Below are 19,086 nucleotides of genomic sequence, written 5' to 3'. Positions count from 1 at the left end.
GCCTCACCTGGCCTTGCTCCTGTCTCCCTTAACCAACCTGACCCTGGGGGCTTTCCATTTCCCTTCCCTGCGTGCCTCCCTGCAACAGCTTCAGGAATGCTCCCTTGGGAGTAGGAAGAGGAGTATACTCCCGCTCCACACTACCCCCCACCACCACCCCTTTCTGATTCTCACTTTCTCAGATGTTACAAGCTTGCCTCACTGTTTTGCTCCATGAATCTGCTTCATGCTGCCCCCTGGTTCTTTCTCTGCTAGCTTGCTCCATACTTAGGGGCACAAGTTAGGAAATATCCCCTACACACACACATGGCCTTCCCTTTCCTCAGGGAAACACCATTAGTCACTGGTGGGCTTCTCTTTGTAGGGAAGGCTTCATTGAAGAGTTGACATCATGCAAGGGAGCCAGCCTGGTGAAGAACCAAGGAAGGCTATGCAGAGCTCCTGGGTGGGGTTTGGTCTATCAGCAGAACAGAAAAGAGGGCCAGTGCAATGGGATCTTAGGGATGGGGAGAGGCATCAGGAGGACTGGCAAGGGTCAGAGGCCGTGGGGCTTGTGGGCCAGCAGAGGATTTGGACTGGATTCTAATGCAGTAAGGAGCCACTGGGCTCCCCTCAGCAAAGAAGTGCAGGAGCTGATTTTCTGGCTCATGGTATCTATTAATCATGTAGGGTTCCAGAGACCTCCCCTCCCCCAAATCTTCCAGTGTTCATGGTGACTTATCTATCATTTTTACTTCCTTTCTGGTGGGGTGGCTGGTCAGGAAGACTGCAGGACAGATAGACAACAGGCCAGCTTCTACCTGCAGAACCCACGGAGGGCGGAGGAACATGTTTCATGACACCACAAGGGAAAAGTCAGCCAGATTCTGAAAGTGGGAAACTCCATGGGACAGTGACCTCATTCCTTCTGCAGATGAATAGTGTCAAAATAAAGGGAGACATCATGGAATAGAAGAGACTTAAGAAATATATCTGCCAGAATAGAGTAGGGATCTTGTTTGGATCCTGATTTGAATAAACCAACCCTAAAATACACCTTTGAGACAAGGGGATAAATGCAATGCAGATATATGGAGGTATTACATGACATTAAAGAATTCTTGTTAATCTAGATGGGTGTGATAAAGGTAGTGAGGTTAATTTTTTAAAGGCCTTAACTGCTAGATATACAAGCTTAAGTTTTTACAAGTGAAATGAGCTGATACTTGGGATATACTCTAAAATATTCTGTCAAATTAAAAAAAAAAAAACAACGTAGGGTATGAGTGGATAGATGAAACAGGAATGGGGAATGGTTAACTGTTGTTGAAGCTGGTTGGGTACTCATGGTCCTCTTCTCTGCTTTGAGTATGTTTGAAATTTTCCATAATCAACAAGTTTTTTTAAAATGAGTATAAAGCTGTCACACAGAAGTCTTTCTCTGGGAACGGTAACATCACCTCTCACCTTTGCCTTCTCTCCTTTTTCAGCATGGCAGGGAGGACAGCCCTGCAGCCTGCCGGCCCTCACCCACATCGGCTGCTAGCTCTGTCCTGCTGAGCCACTCCGTCTGGAGACCCCAGGACAGCACCTGCCTCCTGAGGTTGTCCTGGCACAGTCGTCCACAGCGATGGTGGAGAACTGGACTCCACAGACTCACAACCTTCCCGTCAGGCTTCAGGGGCCAGCATCCTTCATCCTGGGACTGGCGGCCCTGAACAATGGCTGAGGGCCAGGGGACCCCATAAAATCACACCACAGCTCACGGGGGCCAGTAGCGTTCCAGTGCCCGTGGACTATGACCACCTATCGGCCCATTCCCAATGATGGTGTGGACCTGGCAGCCAGTTGTGGGGCCAGGGGGGCCGACGTCCTCCCCGGGCCCCACGCAGGGGACTATGCTCCCATGGGATTCTGGGTTCAGAACGGCGGGGTGCCCCAGCCCATGGGGGAGAGCCCCGTCGGCGCCACCACCCGCCCCAGCCCCACCACCCCCGCAGTGCCCAAGATGGGTGTGCGCGCGCGAGTGGCCGACTGGCCGCCCAAGCGGGAGGCCCTGCGGGAGCAGAACAACCCCAGCCCCTCCCAGGACGCCGACGGCGCCAAGGCCACGAAGGTGGCCCATCCCATGAGGAGCGTACAGAACGGACAGCCCCCGGCCAGCGCCCCGGCTTCCTCGGGGCCCAAAGCCTTCCACCGACTCTCCAGGAGAAGGTCCAAAGACGTGGAATTCCAGGACGGGTGGCCGCGGTCCCCCGGCAGGGCCTTCCTGCCCCTGCGGCACCGCAGCAGCAGCGAGATCACCCTGAGCGAGTGTGACGCGGAGGACGCGGGGGAGCCTCGGGGGCCGCGGCACACGGGGGCCCTGCCCCTGTTCCGGGAGTACGGGAGCACGTCCTCCATCGACGTGCAGGCCGTGCCGGAGCAGAGCTTCTTCGACATTCTCAACGAGTTCCGCAGCGAGCAGCCCGAGGCCGCGGGCCCGCAGAGCCTCCGCGAGCTGCTGCAGGCCGAGCCCGGGCCCCACGCGCCGGGGGGCAGCGGCGGGGCCAGGGGGGACCCCCGCAACGGGCAGCCGGCCAAGGAGAAGGAGAAGGCCCGGAAGAAGGCGGCGCGCGGCCTGGGCGGCGACGCCGCGGACTCCTCCATCTTCCGGAAGCTGCGCAGCGCGAAGGCGGACGGCGAGGCGGGCCGGGCCCCGGGGGAGGCGGAGGAGGGCCGCAGCCCGCCCGAGGCCGGCCGCCCGTGGGTCTGCCAGAAGAGCTTCGCGCACTTCGACGTGCAGAGCATGCTGTTCGACCTCAACGAGGCGGCGGCCAACAGGGTGGCCACGGCGCAGCGGCGCAACACCACCACGGGCGCCTCGGCCGCCTCCGCCACGGCGGCGCTGTCGGCGGCGCGGGCCCACGGCCTGGGCGGCCTGGACGCCGCCTTCCCCAGCACGGAGGACCTGAACTGCAAGGAGAACCTGGAGCAGGACCTGGGCGACGACAACAGCAACGAGCTGCTGCTCAGCTGCCCGCACTTCCGCAACGAGATCGGCGGCGAGTGCGAGCGCAACGTGAGCTTCTCGCGGGCGGCCGTGGGCTCCCCGGGCGGCGGCGGCGGCGGTGGCGGCGGCGGCGAGGGTCGCTCGTCCGAGCCCGCGCTCAGCGCGCACCGCACCAACGCCAGCATCTCGGTGCTGGAGGTGCCCAAGGAGCAGCAGAGGACGCAGAGCCGCCCGCGGCAGTACAGCATCGAGCACGTGGACCTGGGCGCCCGCTACTACCAGGACCACTTCGTGGGCAGAGGTGACGTGGCGCGCCGGCCGCAGCGTGGCCCCGGGGCACAGGGAGGGGAGTGCGGGTGCAGCGAGCGGAGCCGCGGGGGGGGGGGGGGGGGGGGGGGGGCTAGCTTGGTGCCTGACGCAGGACTGAGCTCGCCAAGGCCTGGAGCCGCCAGGAGACCATAGAGCGTATTTAGTTAGCGACTGTGTGCTGCGTTCAGCCGTGTGCCAGGCACTTCGTAGGACCTGGGGATACAGACCAGCGTAAAACTAAGATCTTGTCTTCCGAGCACTTAAAGGGGGGCGGGGGTGTAAGACAAAACTAGATTAAGGTGTAAATTATATAAGGTGTCATAGGGTGGCAAGGGCTATGGAGAAAAGTAGAGCAGAGGAGAGGGAAATAGTGTCCCGTCAGAGGCTGCATGTGCGGTAGGGAAAGCACTGGGAGGGCCTCCGAGGTAGATGCCATCTCATTACTGGGCTGGAGGGAGCTGTGTGGAGACCCGGCACAGTGTTTTTGGTGCAGGGAAGAGCGAGTGCAGTAGTTCTAAAACACTAAAGGAGGAAAAAAAAAAAAAAAAAAAACACTAAAGGAGGAGTAAGGAGGCCACTGTTGCTGGAACGGAGTGACTGAGGGGATTTGGACAGAGCCAAGGCAGAGAGGTGACAGGGGCAGATTGGGACTTCGTGGGCCACGGTGAGGACTCTCACCTGTACCCCAAGTGAAATGGAGCCACAAGAGAACTCTGAGCAGTCGAGGGCCCTCATCTGACTTGGATGTTCATACCTCCCTCTGGGGCACAAATGTGGAGGATCTGGAAAGTGGGGAAACCAAGGAGGAGGGTGCGGCCCTGGTCCAGGCAGATGATGGACAAGGCTGGGTTGGGAACCCATGCATCAGGGAAGAAGGAAGAAGCAGGCAGGCTCCGGATCCCCTTTGGAGATAGAGCTGGTGATGTTGAGAAGGTGTTACTAGCAGGCCAATATGGCTTCCTACGTCACTAGGTTCGTTGGTGTCCATGGGGCAATCACAGGAGGCCATATAGCATAGTGCAGACCCCACAAGGACAGGCAGGGACTGAGCAAAGGGCAGTTCCTGCTCAGCTCCACCTCACTGTCATCAGGCAGAAAATGCAGGCTATGCAGTGTTGCCAGCCTTTCTGGTTGTTTTTTTTTTTTTTTTTTCCCCTCAAGATTCTCCTGAAGGGCATCCCCGGTGGCGCAGCGGTTTAGCGCCACCTGCAGTCCGGGGCGTGATCCTGGGGACCCAGGATCAAGTCCCACATCGGGCTCCCCGCATGGAGCCTGCTTCTCCCTCTGCCTGTGTCTCTGCCTCTGTCTCTCTCTGTGTGTCTCTATGAATAAATAAAATCTTTAAAAAAAAAAAAAAAGATTCACCTAAACTTAAGTTTTGTGGGCTTTTTTTTAATTTTTAAAAAGATTTTATTTATTCATGGGAGACACACAGAGAGAGAAAGAGAGGCAGAGACAACGGCAGAGGGAGAAGTAAGCTCCATGCGGGGAGCCCGATGCGGGACTCAGTCCTGGTACTCCAGGATCATGCCGAGCCGGAAGCAGCTGCTTAACCACTGAGCCACCCAAGGATCCTTGTTTTTTGTTTTGTTTTTTGTTTTTGTTTTTTCAATTTTTTTTAAAAATGTGATTTATCCTAATATTTAATTCTGGCAGCTGTATTGATTTAAAAATGCTTATAACTGCCAGTGACAGGCTTGAAGGACACAAAAGTTTATTTCTCTGATAAAAAAAGTCTGGAGATCAACAGCCCCGAGCTGGTATAGTTATTCCTCAGCATCAGTGGTATGCCAGCCTTAGTGCATGGCCTCCAGCGCCCCCCCACCAGAGTAATCTCCTGGTCCAAGATAGCTGCTGCAGCTCCTGCTGTCGCATCCATGATTCCAGGCAAAGAAAAAGAGGACAAGGAAAGAGCAAAAACGTAGATCTCCTGTAAAGTCAGTCCCCTTTAAAGAGCTTCTCATAAGCCCTATCCAACCACAGCTGCTTACTGACCACCCCTATCTACAAGGCAGGCTGGGAACTAAAGATTTTTAGCTAGACAAATCGCCTCTCTTTTCCTTCCCTAAAAGTAGAGTGTTTTTCTTGAAAAGGAGGAAGGGAAAAATACAATGGGTAGGCAGGTACTCCACAGCAACTAGTTAAAAAAACTTTTTTAAACCAGTGTCTTAGTCAAACCTAACAAAATGTCACCCAAGTCATTCTATGGGGCTCAGAGCAAATGCAGTCTCTGGAGCTCCAGCCTTGCAAGTCAGACAGCCTGGGTTTTGGGGCCATCTGTTTTATATCTTACTGGCTATGTGACACGTTTCAGTTGTTGGATTCTGTATCTTCATGTGAGGAATGGGGATGATTGTGGCAGCATCACATACCCCCAAAACAGAAAAACACAGAAATTGGAAATAAAAGAATGAGGGGGAAAAGTTCCAGACAGTTGTTAACCCGGAGAAAAGAAACTGGAATAGTCGTGAGCCTTTGTGCACCTGGCACCCTGGGTTCAGGTATATATAAATTAAAAACTGACAAGGCAACAGTTAGAAGAGTGAACAAATCCACAGGCAGCAGGAGACACTGACAGAGGCTCTGAAATTGACAGACCTAGTAGTCAAAAAATAAGGCTGTCGAGGATTTGAATAACCCAATCAAAACCTGGTTCTGCGTTTTTTGTTGTTGTTGTTGTTGTTGTTGTTGTTATAAAATTTGTACCTAACCCAATAGAGAACAAACACATCTTTTTGACTCACACATGGAAACACCACCATGAAAGACTGTGGTGAGGGGAAAAAAAAAAAAAAAAAAAAATGTGGTGAGGATCATCTAAGACTGTACGTTAAAACACCTAGTTCTTCATCAGGAAGGTAGTAAGTACTCATCATGGAGCTTAAAAAAAGCCATTTTCTTTCAAAAGTGGATTTCTTTGGAGCCATGGAAGCTTATAAATAAATTACTCATTGGTCATTGTTTATTGAGTGTCTGCAGTGTTGGCAAGGCTGCAAGGTGCTGGGTCTGCATTGGTGCAAAACAAGACAACCCCTACAGCTGTTTCAGAAATGCACTAATAGCTGAAGAGCAGATCATCCTTCTGTTCTCTGACCAACTGCTGGGGAGATGGTTTAACCCAGTGCAGGTGCTGGTCTGACTGGTGGTGGTCATGAACATACCTGATTGGGCCTTAGATAAGTCTTTGACTCACTGAGAACAGGAGAACAGGAACCATCAGTTAAATATTCAGAGCACTGGGACGGGAAGAATTCCTGGCCATGATTAGATGTTGACCTCGTGGACTTGGGTTAAGACACACTGCTGTTGGGTATCCACCACAAGCAGGAAATATTTGGGTTATACATCAGGGAAAACTGTTTGGCTGGAAGGATTAGTAAACAGCAGCATGTTTAGAGAAGAGGGGGAGACAGCTGTGATTTAGAGAAGAGAACAGGAGGCTTGCTCTGTGATTCAAAGGTTCTATCCCCCCCCCATAAGGATAGAGTAGTTTAAGTGTCCGAGGTGTATAGAAACGTGGCTAGATAAAGGTGATACTCAGAGGCTTGAATCATGGGCCATTTTCCCTGACAAACATCATGCCCTGGGATGATGATAACATGTCTTTTGTGCTTACTGTGTACTGGGCTCTGCACTAAGTACTTCACGCTTACTGACCTATTTAATCCTCACAACAGCGCCGGAAGGTGGGTCTGTCCTTACTGATCCCGTTTTACTGATGAGAGTGCTGTGGAGCACCTTGGCCTGCACCGTCCATCTAACCTAGTGGTGCAGCCCTGAAAGTGACTCTCTAGAATAGAATCTTAGCCACTTCTTAGGGCTAATCGGCAGCTAAGCTAATGGTGAACATTTGCAAATCTGGGATAATCATAATGAGGCGGGGTGTTTTACATGCCAGACACTGCGCTAAGCGTTTAACATTTTGTAGCTGCATTTCACCCTCCCATCAAGTCAGTGACTTACGGGTAGCGTCAGGGCCCCCCACTTCTCAGATGAGGGAACGGAGGCTCAGAAAAGTTCTGTTACTTGACAGGGGTGGCACAGGTCAGGTGTTGGGATCCGTCTCTCTTTCAAGCGTGGCCATGACCAGGCAGGAGGTTTGTGTGAGCAGGATCCCATGGGTCACACAGGAACCTGCCCCGGGTGTGGCACATCACCCCTCCTTCCCAAAGAGCTTACTCTGAACTCAGTCTGCTCTTCCCTCTCAGAACATGCCAATTACTTTGGTGTGGATGAGAAGCTGGGACCAGTGGCTGTGAGCATCAAACGGGAGAAGTTGGAGGACCACAAGGATCATGGGCCTCAGTACCAGTACAGGATCATCTTCCGGACCCGTGAGGTAGGTCTTGTCACTGTTGTTAATTTACATCAATTACAGCTGCTCACCTCTGTGGGCTCTTAGTCTGTGCCATGTTCTGTGGGCAAGTGCTTCCCCAGCTACATGTCTCGTAATCCTCCCAATAACCTCCTGAGGGCAGTCTTGGCAGTCCCTCCATTTTACAGAAGAGAAAACTAAGTCTCAGAGAAATTAAATGACTTAATTGGAGTCAGTGAATAAGGGGCCAGGCCAGGATTGGAATCTTGGAGAGCCCAAGATTCTTACATGTGCAGGAGAGTCACTCTGGTTAGCATAAGAAATAAAAGGGAGAGCTATAAGGGATTCTTTCAGGATCATGAGATGTCCTGCAGAATGGAAAGAGTTAAGGCAGCAAGCCTCCGGCAGGGCGGAATTGGGGAATCTCAGCCACAGAGGGTGCCTCTGTCAATGCTGTTCAGCTCAAAACGCTCCCAGTGCTTTCAAGTCTGAGTAGAGAAACCCGTTGTCCTGGTTTGGTCATAGGTCTTTGCCTAGATTAAATATCAGCTGTGGTTAGGGAACAAGACCTGCTGGGGGCACCCTGCTCAATTAGGACTCTGAATTGTAATTGACAGAAAACTAGTTCTAACTGGTTGAAGCCAGAAATAGAATTCATTGGTTCACATCATTGCAAATCCAGGGTAGGTCTAGCTTCAGGCATAGCTGGATCCAGGCACCTAGATGATGTCAACAGAATTCTGCCCCCTGACCGCTCTGCTCCTCTAAGCTCTGCTTCTTGTTTTGCATTGTGAATGTCATTCTCTTCTCTTCTGCCACAACAAGCTGTCTCCATGTCATAGGAAACTGGAGACTGGCGGCGGTTCAGCTCTTCTACATCTTTAGATGTTCTCCTCCACAGGGAAGAGACACTTGCTGCCAAATCTGTGGGGGAGGACTCTGATTGGCTCTGCTTGGATCATATGTGCTCCACTGGCTCCAGGGGCAGGACAGGACACTGTGATTGACAGTTCCATCAAAGCCACATAGAAGAGGCAGCCAGGGAGTTCTGCAAAAAGAGGGAAGCAAGGCCAGAAAAAAACAGAGATTTCCAAAAGACCCAAGTAACAATGACCTTTACAAGAAAGGGGTGGTAGTCAGCTGGGCAGGCCCCCCACAGTGGGTCTCCCTGAGCTCTGCATTGCCCCATCCCCCTTGTTCCTGGCTTTTGCCCAGACATGGGAACCCAGCAGGCTGCCACCACCGCCACCACCGGGGACTTTGGGTGTGGGGCCAGCCGAGCCTGGACGTCATCCAGACTGGCAGATGCTGTACCAGGGGCTCTAGCCCCATCCCCTCATGAAGACCCTGTCACTGAGGAGGAATGGGATGACACAGAGGCTTTGTGGCAGCTCAGAGGAGACACAGCCCCAAAACCCCATGTCCCAGACCACAGGTGGTCACTAGCCCCTCTCGTCTTCCAGCCGCCTCCTCCCTCTCCTCACCTTTATGGGCAGATGAGCACCAGGGCAGAATGTGAGGGGACAGCTCACAGTGCATCAGATTGTACCGTGACATCCGAGGAGCTGCTGGGTGAAATGACAACAATCAAACACTAATAAATAATATTTGTTATAATTGCTGTTCTGTTGCAGAGCTCCTTACCACCAGGTCACATGTTCGCTTCACCCTCTATGTATATTCATGCACTTAGATGTCATGACAGTTACACGATGGAGACACTGTTATCCTCACTTCCAGATGACGAAACAGGCTCCAAGAGGTTAAGGGACGTGTCCAGAGCACCCTCCAGTAGGCTGCAGGGCCAAGAGTCCGCCTGTTCTCTAGCCACTGCTCCACGGCCCCTGGGATTCCACTAACTCAGCTCAGACTGCACGGCAGACCCAAGCTCACCTCAGTGTCAGCGCTTTTGTGTTGTTGTTTTCTTTTTTTAAGATTTACTTTATTTATTCATAAGAGACACAGAGAGGCAGAGACACAGGCAGAGGGAGAAGCAGGCTCCCTGCAGGGAGCCCGATGGGGGACTGGATCCCGGGACTCCAGGATCACGACCTGAGCTGAAGGCTGACGCTCAACCACTGAGCCACCCAGGTGCCCCTGTTGTTGTTTTTTCATTAATAAAAGTAGACTATGTAGAAGGAATTTTTAAAATACCAGCCTGCGTTGCACATACTGGGAGTCCTGAGGCTTAGGCGAAGTGATGCTGGCTTAGGGTGGAGTATTTCTGTCATGATTCCTATTCAATAAGTGTGAAACAAGCTTAATGCTGCTCCTGTCTTGTGCCTGCTCCCATCCACTTCCCAGCCCCCACACCCACAAAACCAGCCTCCAGTCCTCCCCAGGATGGGCAGGAGGCTCCTGATGCTCAGGGACACAGGTCTGGGAATACACATCTGCCCCTCTCCAGAGACTCACTCAGCACCGCTGTCTGCACCTTAGGCACCGCAGTGAATAAGGCAGCAAAGATGCATGTGGGACTGTACTCTGGTAGAGGAGGCCTCAGGCAACACACATGTACTTCAGTAAATCATACAGTGTAGTGAGCCTGACAAGGTAGTTAGTAAACCAGGGAAGAGCTAAGAAGCATGAAGAGTGATGGTTCAGTTTTTAGGCAGAATGATCCAGGGAGGTATCACCAGGAAGATAACATTTGAGTCATGACCTGAAGGAGATGAAAGAAGGAGCCATGTGGACACCTAGATGAGAGCATTCCAAGCAGAGGGAACAGCCAGTACAAAGGTCCTGAGGCAGGACCACATCTGGCACATTGGAGACCTGGTATGAATTCCTAGTTTGGCCACTCACTAGCTGTGAAAGTGGGCACCTGGCTTCTCCTCTCAGAGACTCAGTTTCTCCCTTGGGAATCCCTGTTTCACAGGACCGGGCCCTCTGAGGTTATACATCTAGGCGACGCGAGGCCTGGCACTTGGGAAGAGCCCAGTGAAGTTAGTTGACGGGGTCTCAGTCTGCTGTCCCTTTGTCACATTCTAGGTGGTCCTGTGAATTTGCCCCCCCCCCCCGCCCTCGTGTGGGGTTCACAGGCACAACCGGGCCTCCTTCTGCTCCCCGCCCCCCATGCATGCAGGCCACACGCAGACTCGGCCTTGAAGGGAGGGCAGTGGCAAGCAAGATTGACCTTGCCTCTTCCTCATGCCCTCCCTATCCCACTGGCAGGGTGGACAGTCAGGCGGCCCACGGTAGTAACAACAGTAGCAGTACTAATCGCCAACACTCTCAGCACGTGTTCTTGCCAGATACTGTCCTAAGTGTTCTATATGCCTGGAGCCTTCAGATCCTCTCCATATCTCATGATGTGGGTCCCGTTGTTCCCACTGTGCAGATGAGGGTGGGAGGTTGAGGCTTCCTGGGAGATAATCATTTGCCAGGGTCCCCAGTGGCAGAGCCAGGATATGGACCCAAGCTACCTGGAGCCCGAGCCCATGCTCTTTACTCAGCACCCTACCTATTGGGTCCAGTTTGGGTTCTGGCTCTGGGAACAGATAGCCCTGGGTTCGGTCCAGCTCTGCCACTCCCTGGCTGTGACTTTGGACAGATGGCTTTACCTCTGGGCTCCTCAGTTTCTTCATCTGTAAATAGGCTTTGTGCTGGTTGCTCCTTGTCTCCCGGAGCAGCAGGAAGGTTCTCCTGGATGGCACATGTGAGGTAGCCCGAGGCTGCAGGGCAGTGAGTTCATGGTCAGAGTCTGTCCTTTCCACGTGCACATATATCAGACTCCCGTCAGCTAGGGTGTGGGGTCCAGAGTGAGGGGCTCAGGCTGTTTTCCAAGCCAGCAGGCTGGCCTGCCCCAGATGGCCACCCCCAGCCGCCAAGCAGACAGTCATGTGGGCCCCCATCTCCCGGCAGATGGGATGTGAGCATTGGCAGCACTGAGCTTCCCGCCAGGGCAGGAACAGGCTTGGAGCTGGGCTTTGGCACCACACCCCTGAACGTCAGCCCCACGCCACCCCCAGCCTGGACAGGACAAGCCCCGGGCCAGGGCTGCCCTGTCCTGAGCCCCTTGCTGACCTCTCTACTTCTCCCGGGACACAGGGCACCTCAGCCAGCCAGGGATGGTCTAGCCTCCTGACCCAGCAGCTTCCCCTTTGCCCAGCAAACACAAGTTTGTTTGTTTCTTTTTTCAAACACAAGTTTTTGACAGACCTTGGTTTTGTTAGGGTTAGAGGTTTGGATTTGTCTTTTCTTTTTAACTTAAAAAGTAACAGTCACTCATGAAGAATTTAAGTATGTAAGTGTGCAAAGTGAAAAGGGAGAGTCTCTCCTATTAAGTGAAAAAAGCAAAGAATAACAGCATATTGACTAGGGCCTCATTTGTGTTGAGTAGGTACATGATTGTGTGTGTTTATAGAAATAACCTCCGAAGCATATTGTTAAATGGGGAGAAAAGCCAACTGTACCTTCTTACTAAAGGTTAAATTTAAATTCTTAACTATGCATATGGCTTTGTACAAATACATTTGACACGTGTGTGTACATAATAATGGCTACCACATACTGAGCGCTCACTGTGTGCCAGATACAATGCTGAGCACTGCACGTGGATTAGCTTACTGAATCTTTACGACTCTTTGAAGTAGTTGCCATTATCCCCATTCTATACATGAGGAAACAGGCACAGAGAAATTTTTTTTTTAAGATTTTATTTATTCGGGACGCCCAGGTGGCTCATGGGACGCCCAGGTGGCTCAGCGGTTGAGCGCCTGCCTTTGGCCCAGGGCATGATCCTGTAGACTCAGGATCGAGTCCTGCATCAGGCTTCCCGCATGGGCCTGCTTCTTCCTCTGCCTCTCTCTCTCTCTCTCTCTCTCTCTCTCTCTCTCTCTCTGTGTCTCTCATGAAGAAATAAAATCTTAAAAAAAAAAAAAAAGATTTTATTTATTCGAGAGAGAGGCAGAGACATAGGCAAGAGGGGAGAAGCAGGCTTCCTTTGGGGAGCCCGATGCAGGACTCAATCCCCCTGCATCACCCTGAGCCAAAGGCAGACGCTTAACCGCTGAGCCACCCAGGCATCCAGGTACAGAGAAATTAAGCAACTTATCAGGGTCACACAGGGAAGGAGTAGAGTTAGGATTTGAACCCAGGCAGACTCCTCAAGGACCTGCCAGGAAACATTCCTAAAGGGTGTGCCCACTGCCCAGTAGAGAAAGGGATGCGTCTGAATCAGGAGCCAACATAGAGCAACCTGTGTCAATCGAAACCTCCCTGCATACGTGGCCTTGAGACTTCTTACAGCTCACTTGACCAGTTACCCTCAGTGAGATGACAGGTGTCATCGAGGGTAAGACCATGCAAGACCTTGGGGACTGAGCAGGGTGTATAGATTTTATTTGAAGAGAGTTGGGAAGCCACTAGCCCCTTCTGCGCAGAGGAGAGGCATGGTCTGGCTCCAGCTGCTGCGGGAAGAATGGACCGGGCAGGGGTGGCAGTGGGGCTGGAGCAGGGAGACCAGGCGGAAGGCTAGCATCATAGGCCAGGTAGGTGATGACAATGGACAGGACCAGGTGGCGGTTAGAGATGGCCAGTCGTTGCACCCTGCCAGTGCCCTACTTATTATCCTCAGCAGAGAAGGAAAAGCTGGGAGCTTTTCAAGTCGTGGCTTTTGGTCAAGTCTTCTGAGCCAGAATGTAAGCAAAGGCCACCTGTCTCTTGCGTGAGAGAATGAGAGGCAGGACCATGCTTCCCCTTGACCCCAGCAGAGGGCGCTGCGGGCCAGTGTCAGCAGGATGCAAAAACACTGATTCTGGTGGTGCATTAACTGAAACCCACAATCCCAGGGCAAAGCATCCGTCATCGTTGCTTTTCATGATCTATTTCAAGACTCTGGTTCTTAGGATAAGAGAGACTTGTTTATTAATTTCTGGGGCCAGAACTAGGAACTCCCAAACATTCCATTCCTTCCATTCATGCCTCTTGCCAGGTCCTGTGTGGCAAGAGTGGGCTGTATGGTTGGAGGCCATATCATGACATATTGTTTTTGCCACCTTCTGTGTCTGTTGACTTAGGGCAAGCATGTTTTTCCAGTTAACACTGATCCTCCATAGTCTTCAAACCGTAGCCTCAAGTGTATTCTGGGCTCTGGTAATAGTCCTCTCAGGGAGGGAAGTTTTTCCTGGTATTGCTGCAGACCTGCCCCCCACCCCCACCCCACCAAGTGTGCTCAGTGGGGCTGGAGCTCCAGGGCCTGGCTCTGCGCAAGGCATCACCCAATGGCCAGCTCGCATTGTGCACAGAAGCCAAAGCTGGTGCAACGGGGACCTGAAGCAACCAGGGCTCCCAGGGCCAGCGGGGTGTAAATTGGGACCATCACTTGGAAAACTTTGGCAGTTCAGTAAAATTAAAGATGAACATGCGGGGTGACTCAGCAGTTCTTCTCCTAGGTACAAACCCAAAAGAAAATGTGTTTGTGTGTACTAAGAGGTGCTTCCATGAGTGTTGCTAACAGCCGTGTTCATAGTTGTCAAACACTGGAAGCAGTTTCTGTGCTGAGCAGTAGAAGGGATTCAATCCGTTGTGGCAAAATGTCAGCTTCTCGCAGCAGCGTGGTCGAGTCCCGTATCCAGAACATTGAGAGAAATAAGCCAGAGATAAAAGAATACAAAGTGCATTGAAGCTCAAAAATAGGCAGAAATAAATTATGGAGTTAGAAGTCAGGATAGGGTTGCCTTGGGGAGGGCAAGAGCTCGGTGGGGCTGAAAATATTCATTTTTTGATTCAGGTGGCGATTACCTAGGTGTTCACTCTGTGTTAATTCCTTTAGCTATGCTTACATATGTTGTGTGCTTTTCTGTATGTAGATTATTCCTCACAATAAAGAAAAAATTTTTTAACTTTCAAAGAAAAAGGTCATGAGTTTTGGAAAAGTCAGGGCTGCATTAGAATCCTGGTTCAGTCACTTAGCTCTGGTGACCTTGGAGAAGGCACCTAACTTCTCAGAGCTTCAGTTTTCTTTCCTTTTTTTATTTTTTTATTTTTTATTTTGTGTGTTTATCTCTTCAGAGAGAGAGGGAGAGTGAGCGAGCACAGGGGGTGGGGCAGAGGGAGAGTCTCTCCAGCAGACTCCCCACTGAGTGTAGAGCCCAATGTGGGGCTCGATCCCACGACCCTGAGATCCTAACCTGAGCTGAAATCAAGAATCAGAAGGATGCTCAACCAACTAAGCCACCCAGGCACCCCAGAACTTCAGTTTTCTTATCTGTAAAATAGAGATGATAAAACCTCCCCTGAACAGACCTGTATACTTAACTAAGTAATTACTCTTGTACCTGGAAGATAGCATAGTCAACTGCACCTTCACAAATGTGACTTTGTTATAAAGTTCTGTCAGTTGGAAACTGCTTTGTCTGGAAACCTGACTAATCATAGCTAAAACAAATAGAAGGTGGTTTTAATTCTCCAAGGAGAAGTCTGGAGGTAGGCAACTGCAGAAATTGACTTCTCTGTGGTTTTCTTGTCTCTTTCCTCATGATTACAAGATGGCTGCCACAGCTCCAAGCACCTCATTCTCATACCAGTGTCCTTAACAAGAAGAACTGGGCAGGTGGAAAGGGGCTTTCCTTTAACCTAAGGGAGGCAGATGTGCGCAGAGGTCCTTCCCAAGCCTCACATTTGGCCTCACATTTCATTACCTGGACCTAGTCACGTGACCAGCTATTGGAGAAACTTGGAAAACACCATCTGGGAAAGAGGAATGAGATGGCCGTAATTGGTTTGACTCAAGGTTTTCAGTCTTGGCTACATATCAGAATCACCTGAGTGGCACTGAGAAGCTTGTGTGTGTGTGCTAGTATATTTTCATACATACGGTAATGAAGGCAGAGTGTTCGTTGAGGGCTCACCTTCTGGAAGCTGTTTTATTTGCTATTCTTCTTACTACCTGATGAAACCTGTCTCTCCACGTAAATGCCAGCTGGGCAAGTCCTGTACACACACCTAGAACAGGGCTGTGCTTCAGGGGCACTCAGTTGGTAGTTGTTGAATGGACAAAGGTCTGCTTCATTGTCTCAAAATCTCATCAGCTTAGTCCTCCCAGCACCCTCTGGGCTGTGATACCATCACTGTATTCATTCCACAAAAGAGAAACTGAGGCCCAGAAGTTTGGAGGCACTTGCTAAAGATCACACAAGGGGGAGGCAGCAAGTACAAGTCCTGGTCCAAACCCAGGGCTGGCCCTGGGGCCCGAGCTGCTGACCATCGCACAGGTTGCTCGGAGCATTGGACACCGGCATGGGCTCTGATCCCGTCCTGGGTCCTGAGAGCCTTTTCACCTTCCCTTCTCTCCTCCAACAGCTCATCACCCTGCGGGGCTCCATCCTGGAGGATGCCACACCCACTGCCACGAAGCACGGGACAGGCCGGGGCCTGCCCCTGAAGGATGCCCTGGAGTACGTCATCCCCGAGCTCAACATCCACTGCCTGCGGCTGGCTCTCAACACTCCCAAGGTGACCGAGCAGCTGCTGAAGCTCGACGAGCAAGGGGTGAGCAGGGGGCCAGCATCCGGGGCGGGTGGGGGAATGGCACCGGGACGCTAGCCTGCAACCCCATCCTGCGACCTCCTTCTGTCTTGGTCTTTTTTTCTTTTTCAGAGTAGAAACCCACCTAAGCTGGTTTAAGTGAAAGGAGGGATCTATTACCAAATTGCAAGGGTGCCAAGAGCAGGAATGTGACTGGGTCTCAGGAGAAAAATGGTCTAGGGATGAGATAGCCACTGGGTTTTGCCTGCCTCTCCCTCTCTGCACATTGGTTCCCTCTGCTTCTCTGTCCTCCCACAGTTCCCAGAGTTTCTGTGAGAACGACAGCCCCGCGCAGACCCCAGCTAGCTAACTCTCAGGCCCACACTTGGGTCAGGTGTCTGTCTAGGGTCCGGTCACCAGTGACCAGGAGAATGAGCAACAAACATGGGAATTGGGGGCCCACCCCCTAAAAACAGTGCCAACTGTACTGAGCCCCGAGCCCGTGAGAATTTGTTTTTGCAGAATCTTAGCCAGTTCCGGTCCACCTACTGTGGGCAGCCTGCCAAGACCACATTGTCTCATTCTCGAGAGAGTGGCCTGGCCCTCTGTGGAGAGCACAGAGCCGGCTGCAGGGACCCCTCGTTGCGCCTCTGTGGAACGGGAAGGAGGGAGGGGGACAACCGGGCTGTGCTCCCCCCCCCCCCCGCACCCCTTTCCTTCCTCCCTGGCTGCAGAGTTGCAATCCTGTGTGGCCTCAGTGGCAGCTCCCAGGCGCCGCTCCTGAGAGCCCCCCTGTCCCACTCCCTCCGCCACCCCTGCAGCTCGCCTCACAGCACCCTCTTGCCCCTGCAGCTATGCCGGAAGCACAAAGTGGGCATCCTCTACTGCAAGGCCGGCCAGAGCTCAGAGGAGGAGATGTACAACAACGAGGAAGCCGGCCCTGCCTTTGAGGAGTTCCTGTCCCTGATTGGGGAGAAGGTCTGCCTGAAGGGCTTCACCAAGTACGCTGCCCAGCTGGATGTCAAGAGTAAGTGGCCACGGGGCCCTCCTCGTGGGGTGCCGGTTAGGTGGCCTGGTGGTAGCAGGCCGAGGGCAGGGATGCTGATAGTGCGACCGCTTGGGAAGACACTATGGCATATTCTAGTAAAGTCTGAAGGTGCACCTACTGTGTGAGTCAGCAGTCACACTCTGAGACACGTGCTCTGAGAGCCCATGCACGTGTGCACTAAGAGGTGTCCTGAATACTCATACCCACTGGTGCCTGCACGGTGCCCCGTGTGCATGGGCAGGGTCATGGTATTTTGTGCAGCAGGGTGCTGCGTGGCAGTGACAATGACAGCTGGAGCCACAAGCATCAGCCTGGACCAGGGCCACATGCTTGATGTTGAGTGTAGAGAGCGGGCCTCACAAGAACGGGTGTTGAATGATGCCTTTTACACAACAGTTATTTTTACAGCACACTCACTGGTGTGTTGTCTGGCGGGGGCGGGGTTGCTCTCCCACAGTAAAACTCTAAAGGGGGGCAGCCCAGGTGGCTCAGCGGTTTAGCGCCGCCTTCAGCCCAGGGCCTGATCTTGGAGACCCGAGATCGAGTCCCACATCGGGCTCCCTGTAGAGCCGCCTCCTCCCTCTCCCTGTGTCTCTCCCTCTTCCTCTCTCTCTCTCTCTCTCTCTCTGATGAATAAATAAATAAAATCTTAAAAAAAAAAAAAAAACACCTCTAAAGGGAAGCAAAGCAGTGACAGAGCAGGCCATCCCCGGTAGGTTGCCCCTGGGGAGAGGCTGGGTCTAACTGGAAAACGATGCATCGTCATGGAGTATTGGTGGTGGTCTGCTTCTTAAGACAGATGCGAGGTACAACGTGATCGTCCTAGCATTTCCACATACACACGCACATATATACGTAGCGTGTGGATTAAAGTGTTCCGTGGCAGTTTGGGGGAGATGGAAGAGCGATGTTGTGACCTCCCATCACAGCGCCCTGGGGAGAAGGCTGACTGCCCACTGTCCCTGGAGGAGGACCGTTGTTGGATTAGTTGCTCAGGTGGAGTTGGAACACCCAGTGGTGGGGCCCTGGCCTGATCACTGGCTCTTCCCCTGGCCTCGCTAAGCCTGTTTCCTCATCTGGAAGAGGGAGCCCGGGTTAAGAGACAAGTTTAGAGAGATGACTGAAGTGTCCACAGGTGCCACAGGAGCATGAAGTGGCTGTCGTCTGTTGAGGGAGGCCATAGGATGAATACAATCATTGTGCCGTTGCTGGTGTAGGGATCCTGGGCCACTGGCCTTGCCTCCCTTTGCCTCAGCTTCCTCATCTGTCAGGTGAAGCTGATAGTTGGCTTATTTCAGGAGCCCAGTGTTGAACCTGACGTACTGAGCGCTCACTCTGTGCTGGACCGTGGACCTGTGCAGCCTCCTAGGGCTGCCCGCACCCACTCCACATCTGGCTCGGGGGAAGCCACAGCAGGCGTGAGCGTTAGTATCGTGGTTGTGTTGCTGATTCCTTCACCGCTGAAGGAGCAGCACACACAGGAAAAAGAACAGGAGACTAACTATCCCCCTTCTCAGACAGAGGCTGGCTCTGGCTCCTCGGGGCTCAGCATCCTGCACAAAGTGACAGCTGTAATTGTGTCCCCTTCCCAGAGTTGCTGTGAGGATCAGATGCCCGCACAGCACTACAGAGAATTAGCGGTCTAGGGAACATCAGCTGCTGCCACGTGGCTTCTGTGGCAAGTGGATTTTCCTCAGAGAACCCTGAGAGCACAGTGCTCCTGGCCAGTGTCCCAGCTACCAGACTGGGATGCCCCGGGCTCGAGGCCATCTGGAGGTCACCTGGCTCCAGGCCTGCCTCTGGCACCAGCCAGCTGTGTCTTAAGTGCTCTCACCTGTCACAGCTTCTCCCCCCTCCAATGTGAGGCCACAGGAATGGGGATTCTTCAGTCTGTTCTTCCTCTGTCTCCCCAGCATAAAGCTTGGTGGACCTGAATGCCCCAAAGGGCCAACGAATGGGCCTCCTGAGCTGAAT

General features: G+C 52.6%; 1 protein-coding gene across 6 annotated transcripts in view; it reads left to right on the top strand.

The window, feature by feature from the left end:
* The window catches only part of SIPA1L3 (signal induced proliferation associated 1 like 3), a 234,864-nt gene that overhangs the window by 134,611 nt on the left and 81,167 nt on the right, over positions 1-19,086 (top strand). For all 6 annotated transcript variants that reach the window (XM_038529024.1, XM_038529020.1, XM_038529023.1 and 3 more), the window contains 4 exons: positions 1,470-3,272; positions 7,489-7,619; positions 15,900-16,088; positions 16,917-17,091. In XM_038529024.1, the coding sequence (XP_038384952.1) occupies positions 1,778-3,272; positions 7,489-7,619; positions 15,900-16,088; positions 16,917-17,091 (1,990 nt within the window). In that variant the 5' untranslated portion in view covers positions 1,470-1,777. The remainder of the gene's footprint in view (positions 1-1,469; positions 3,273-7,488; positions 7,620-15,899; positions 16,089-16,916; positions 17,092-19,086) is intronic.

This window comes from Canis lupus, chromosome 1 (genome assembly GCF_011100685.1).
Source record: "Canis lupus familiaris isolate Mischka breed German Shepherd chromosome 1, alternate assembly UU_Cfam_GSD_1.0, whole genome shotgun sequence".
Lineage (NCBI taxonomy): Eukaryota > Metazoa > Chordata > Mammalia > Carnivora > Canidae > Canis > Canis lupus.
Note: the sequence above shows the minus strand (reverse complement) of the source record. Positions and strands in the feature narration are given on the sequence as shown.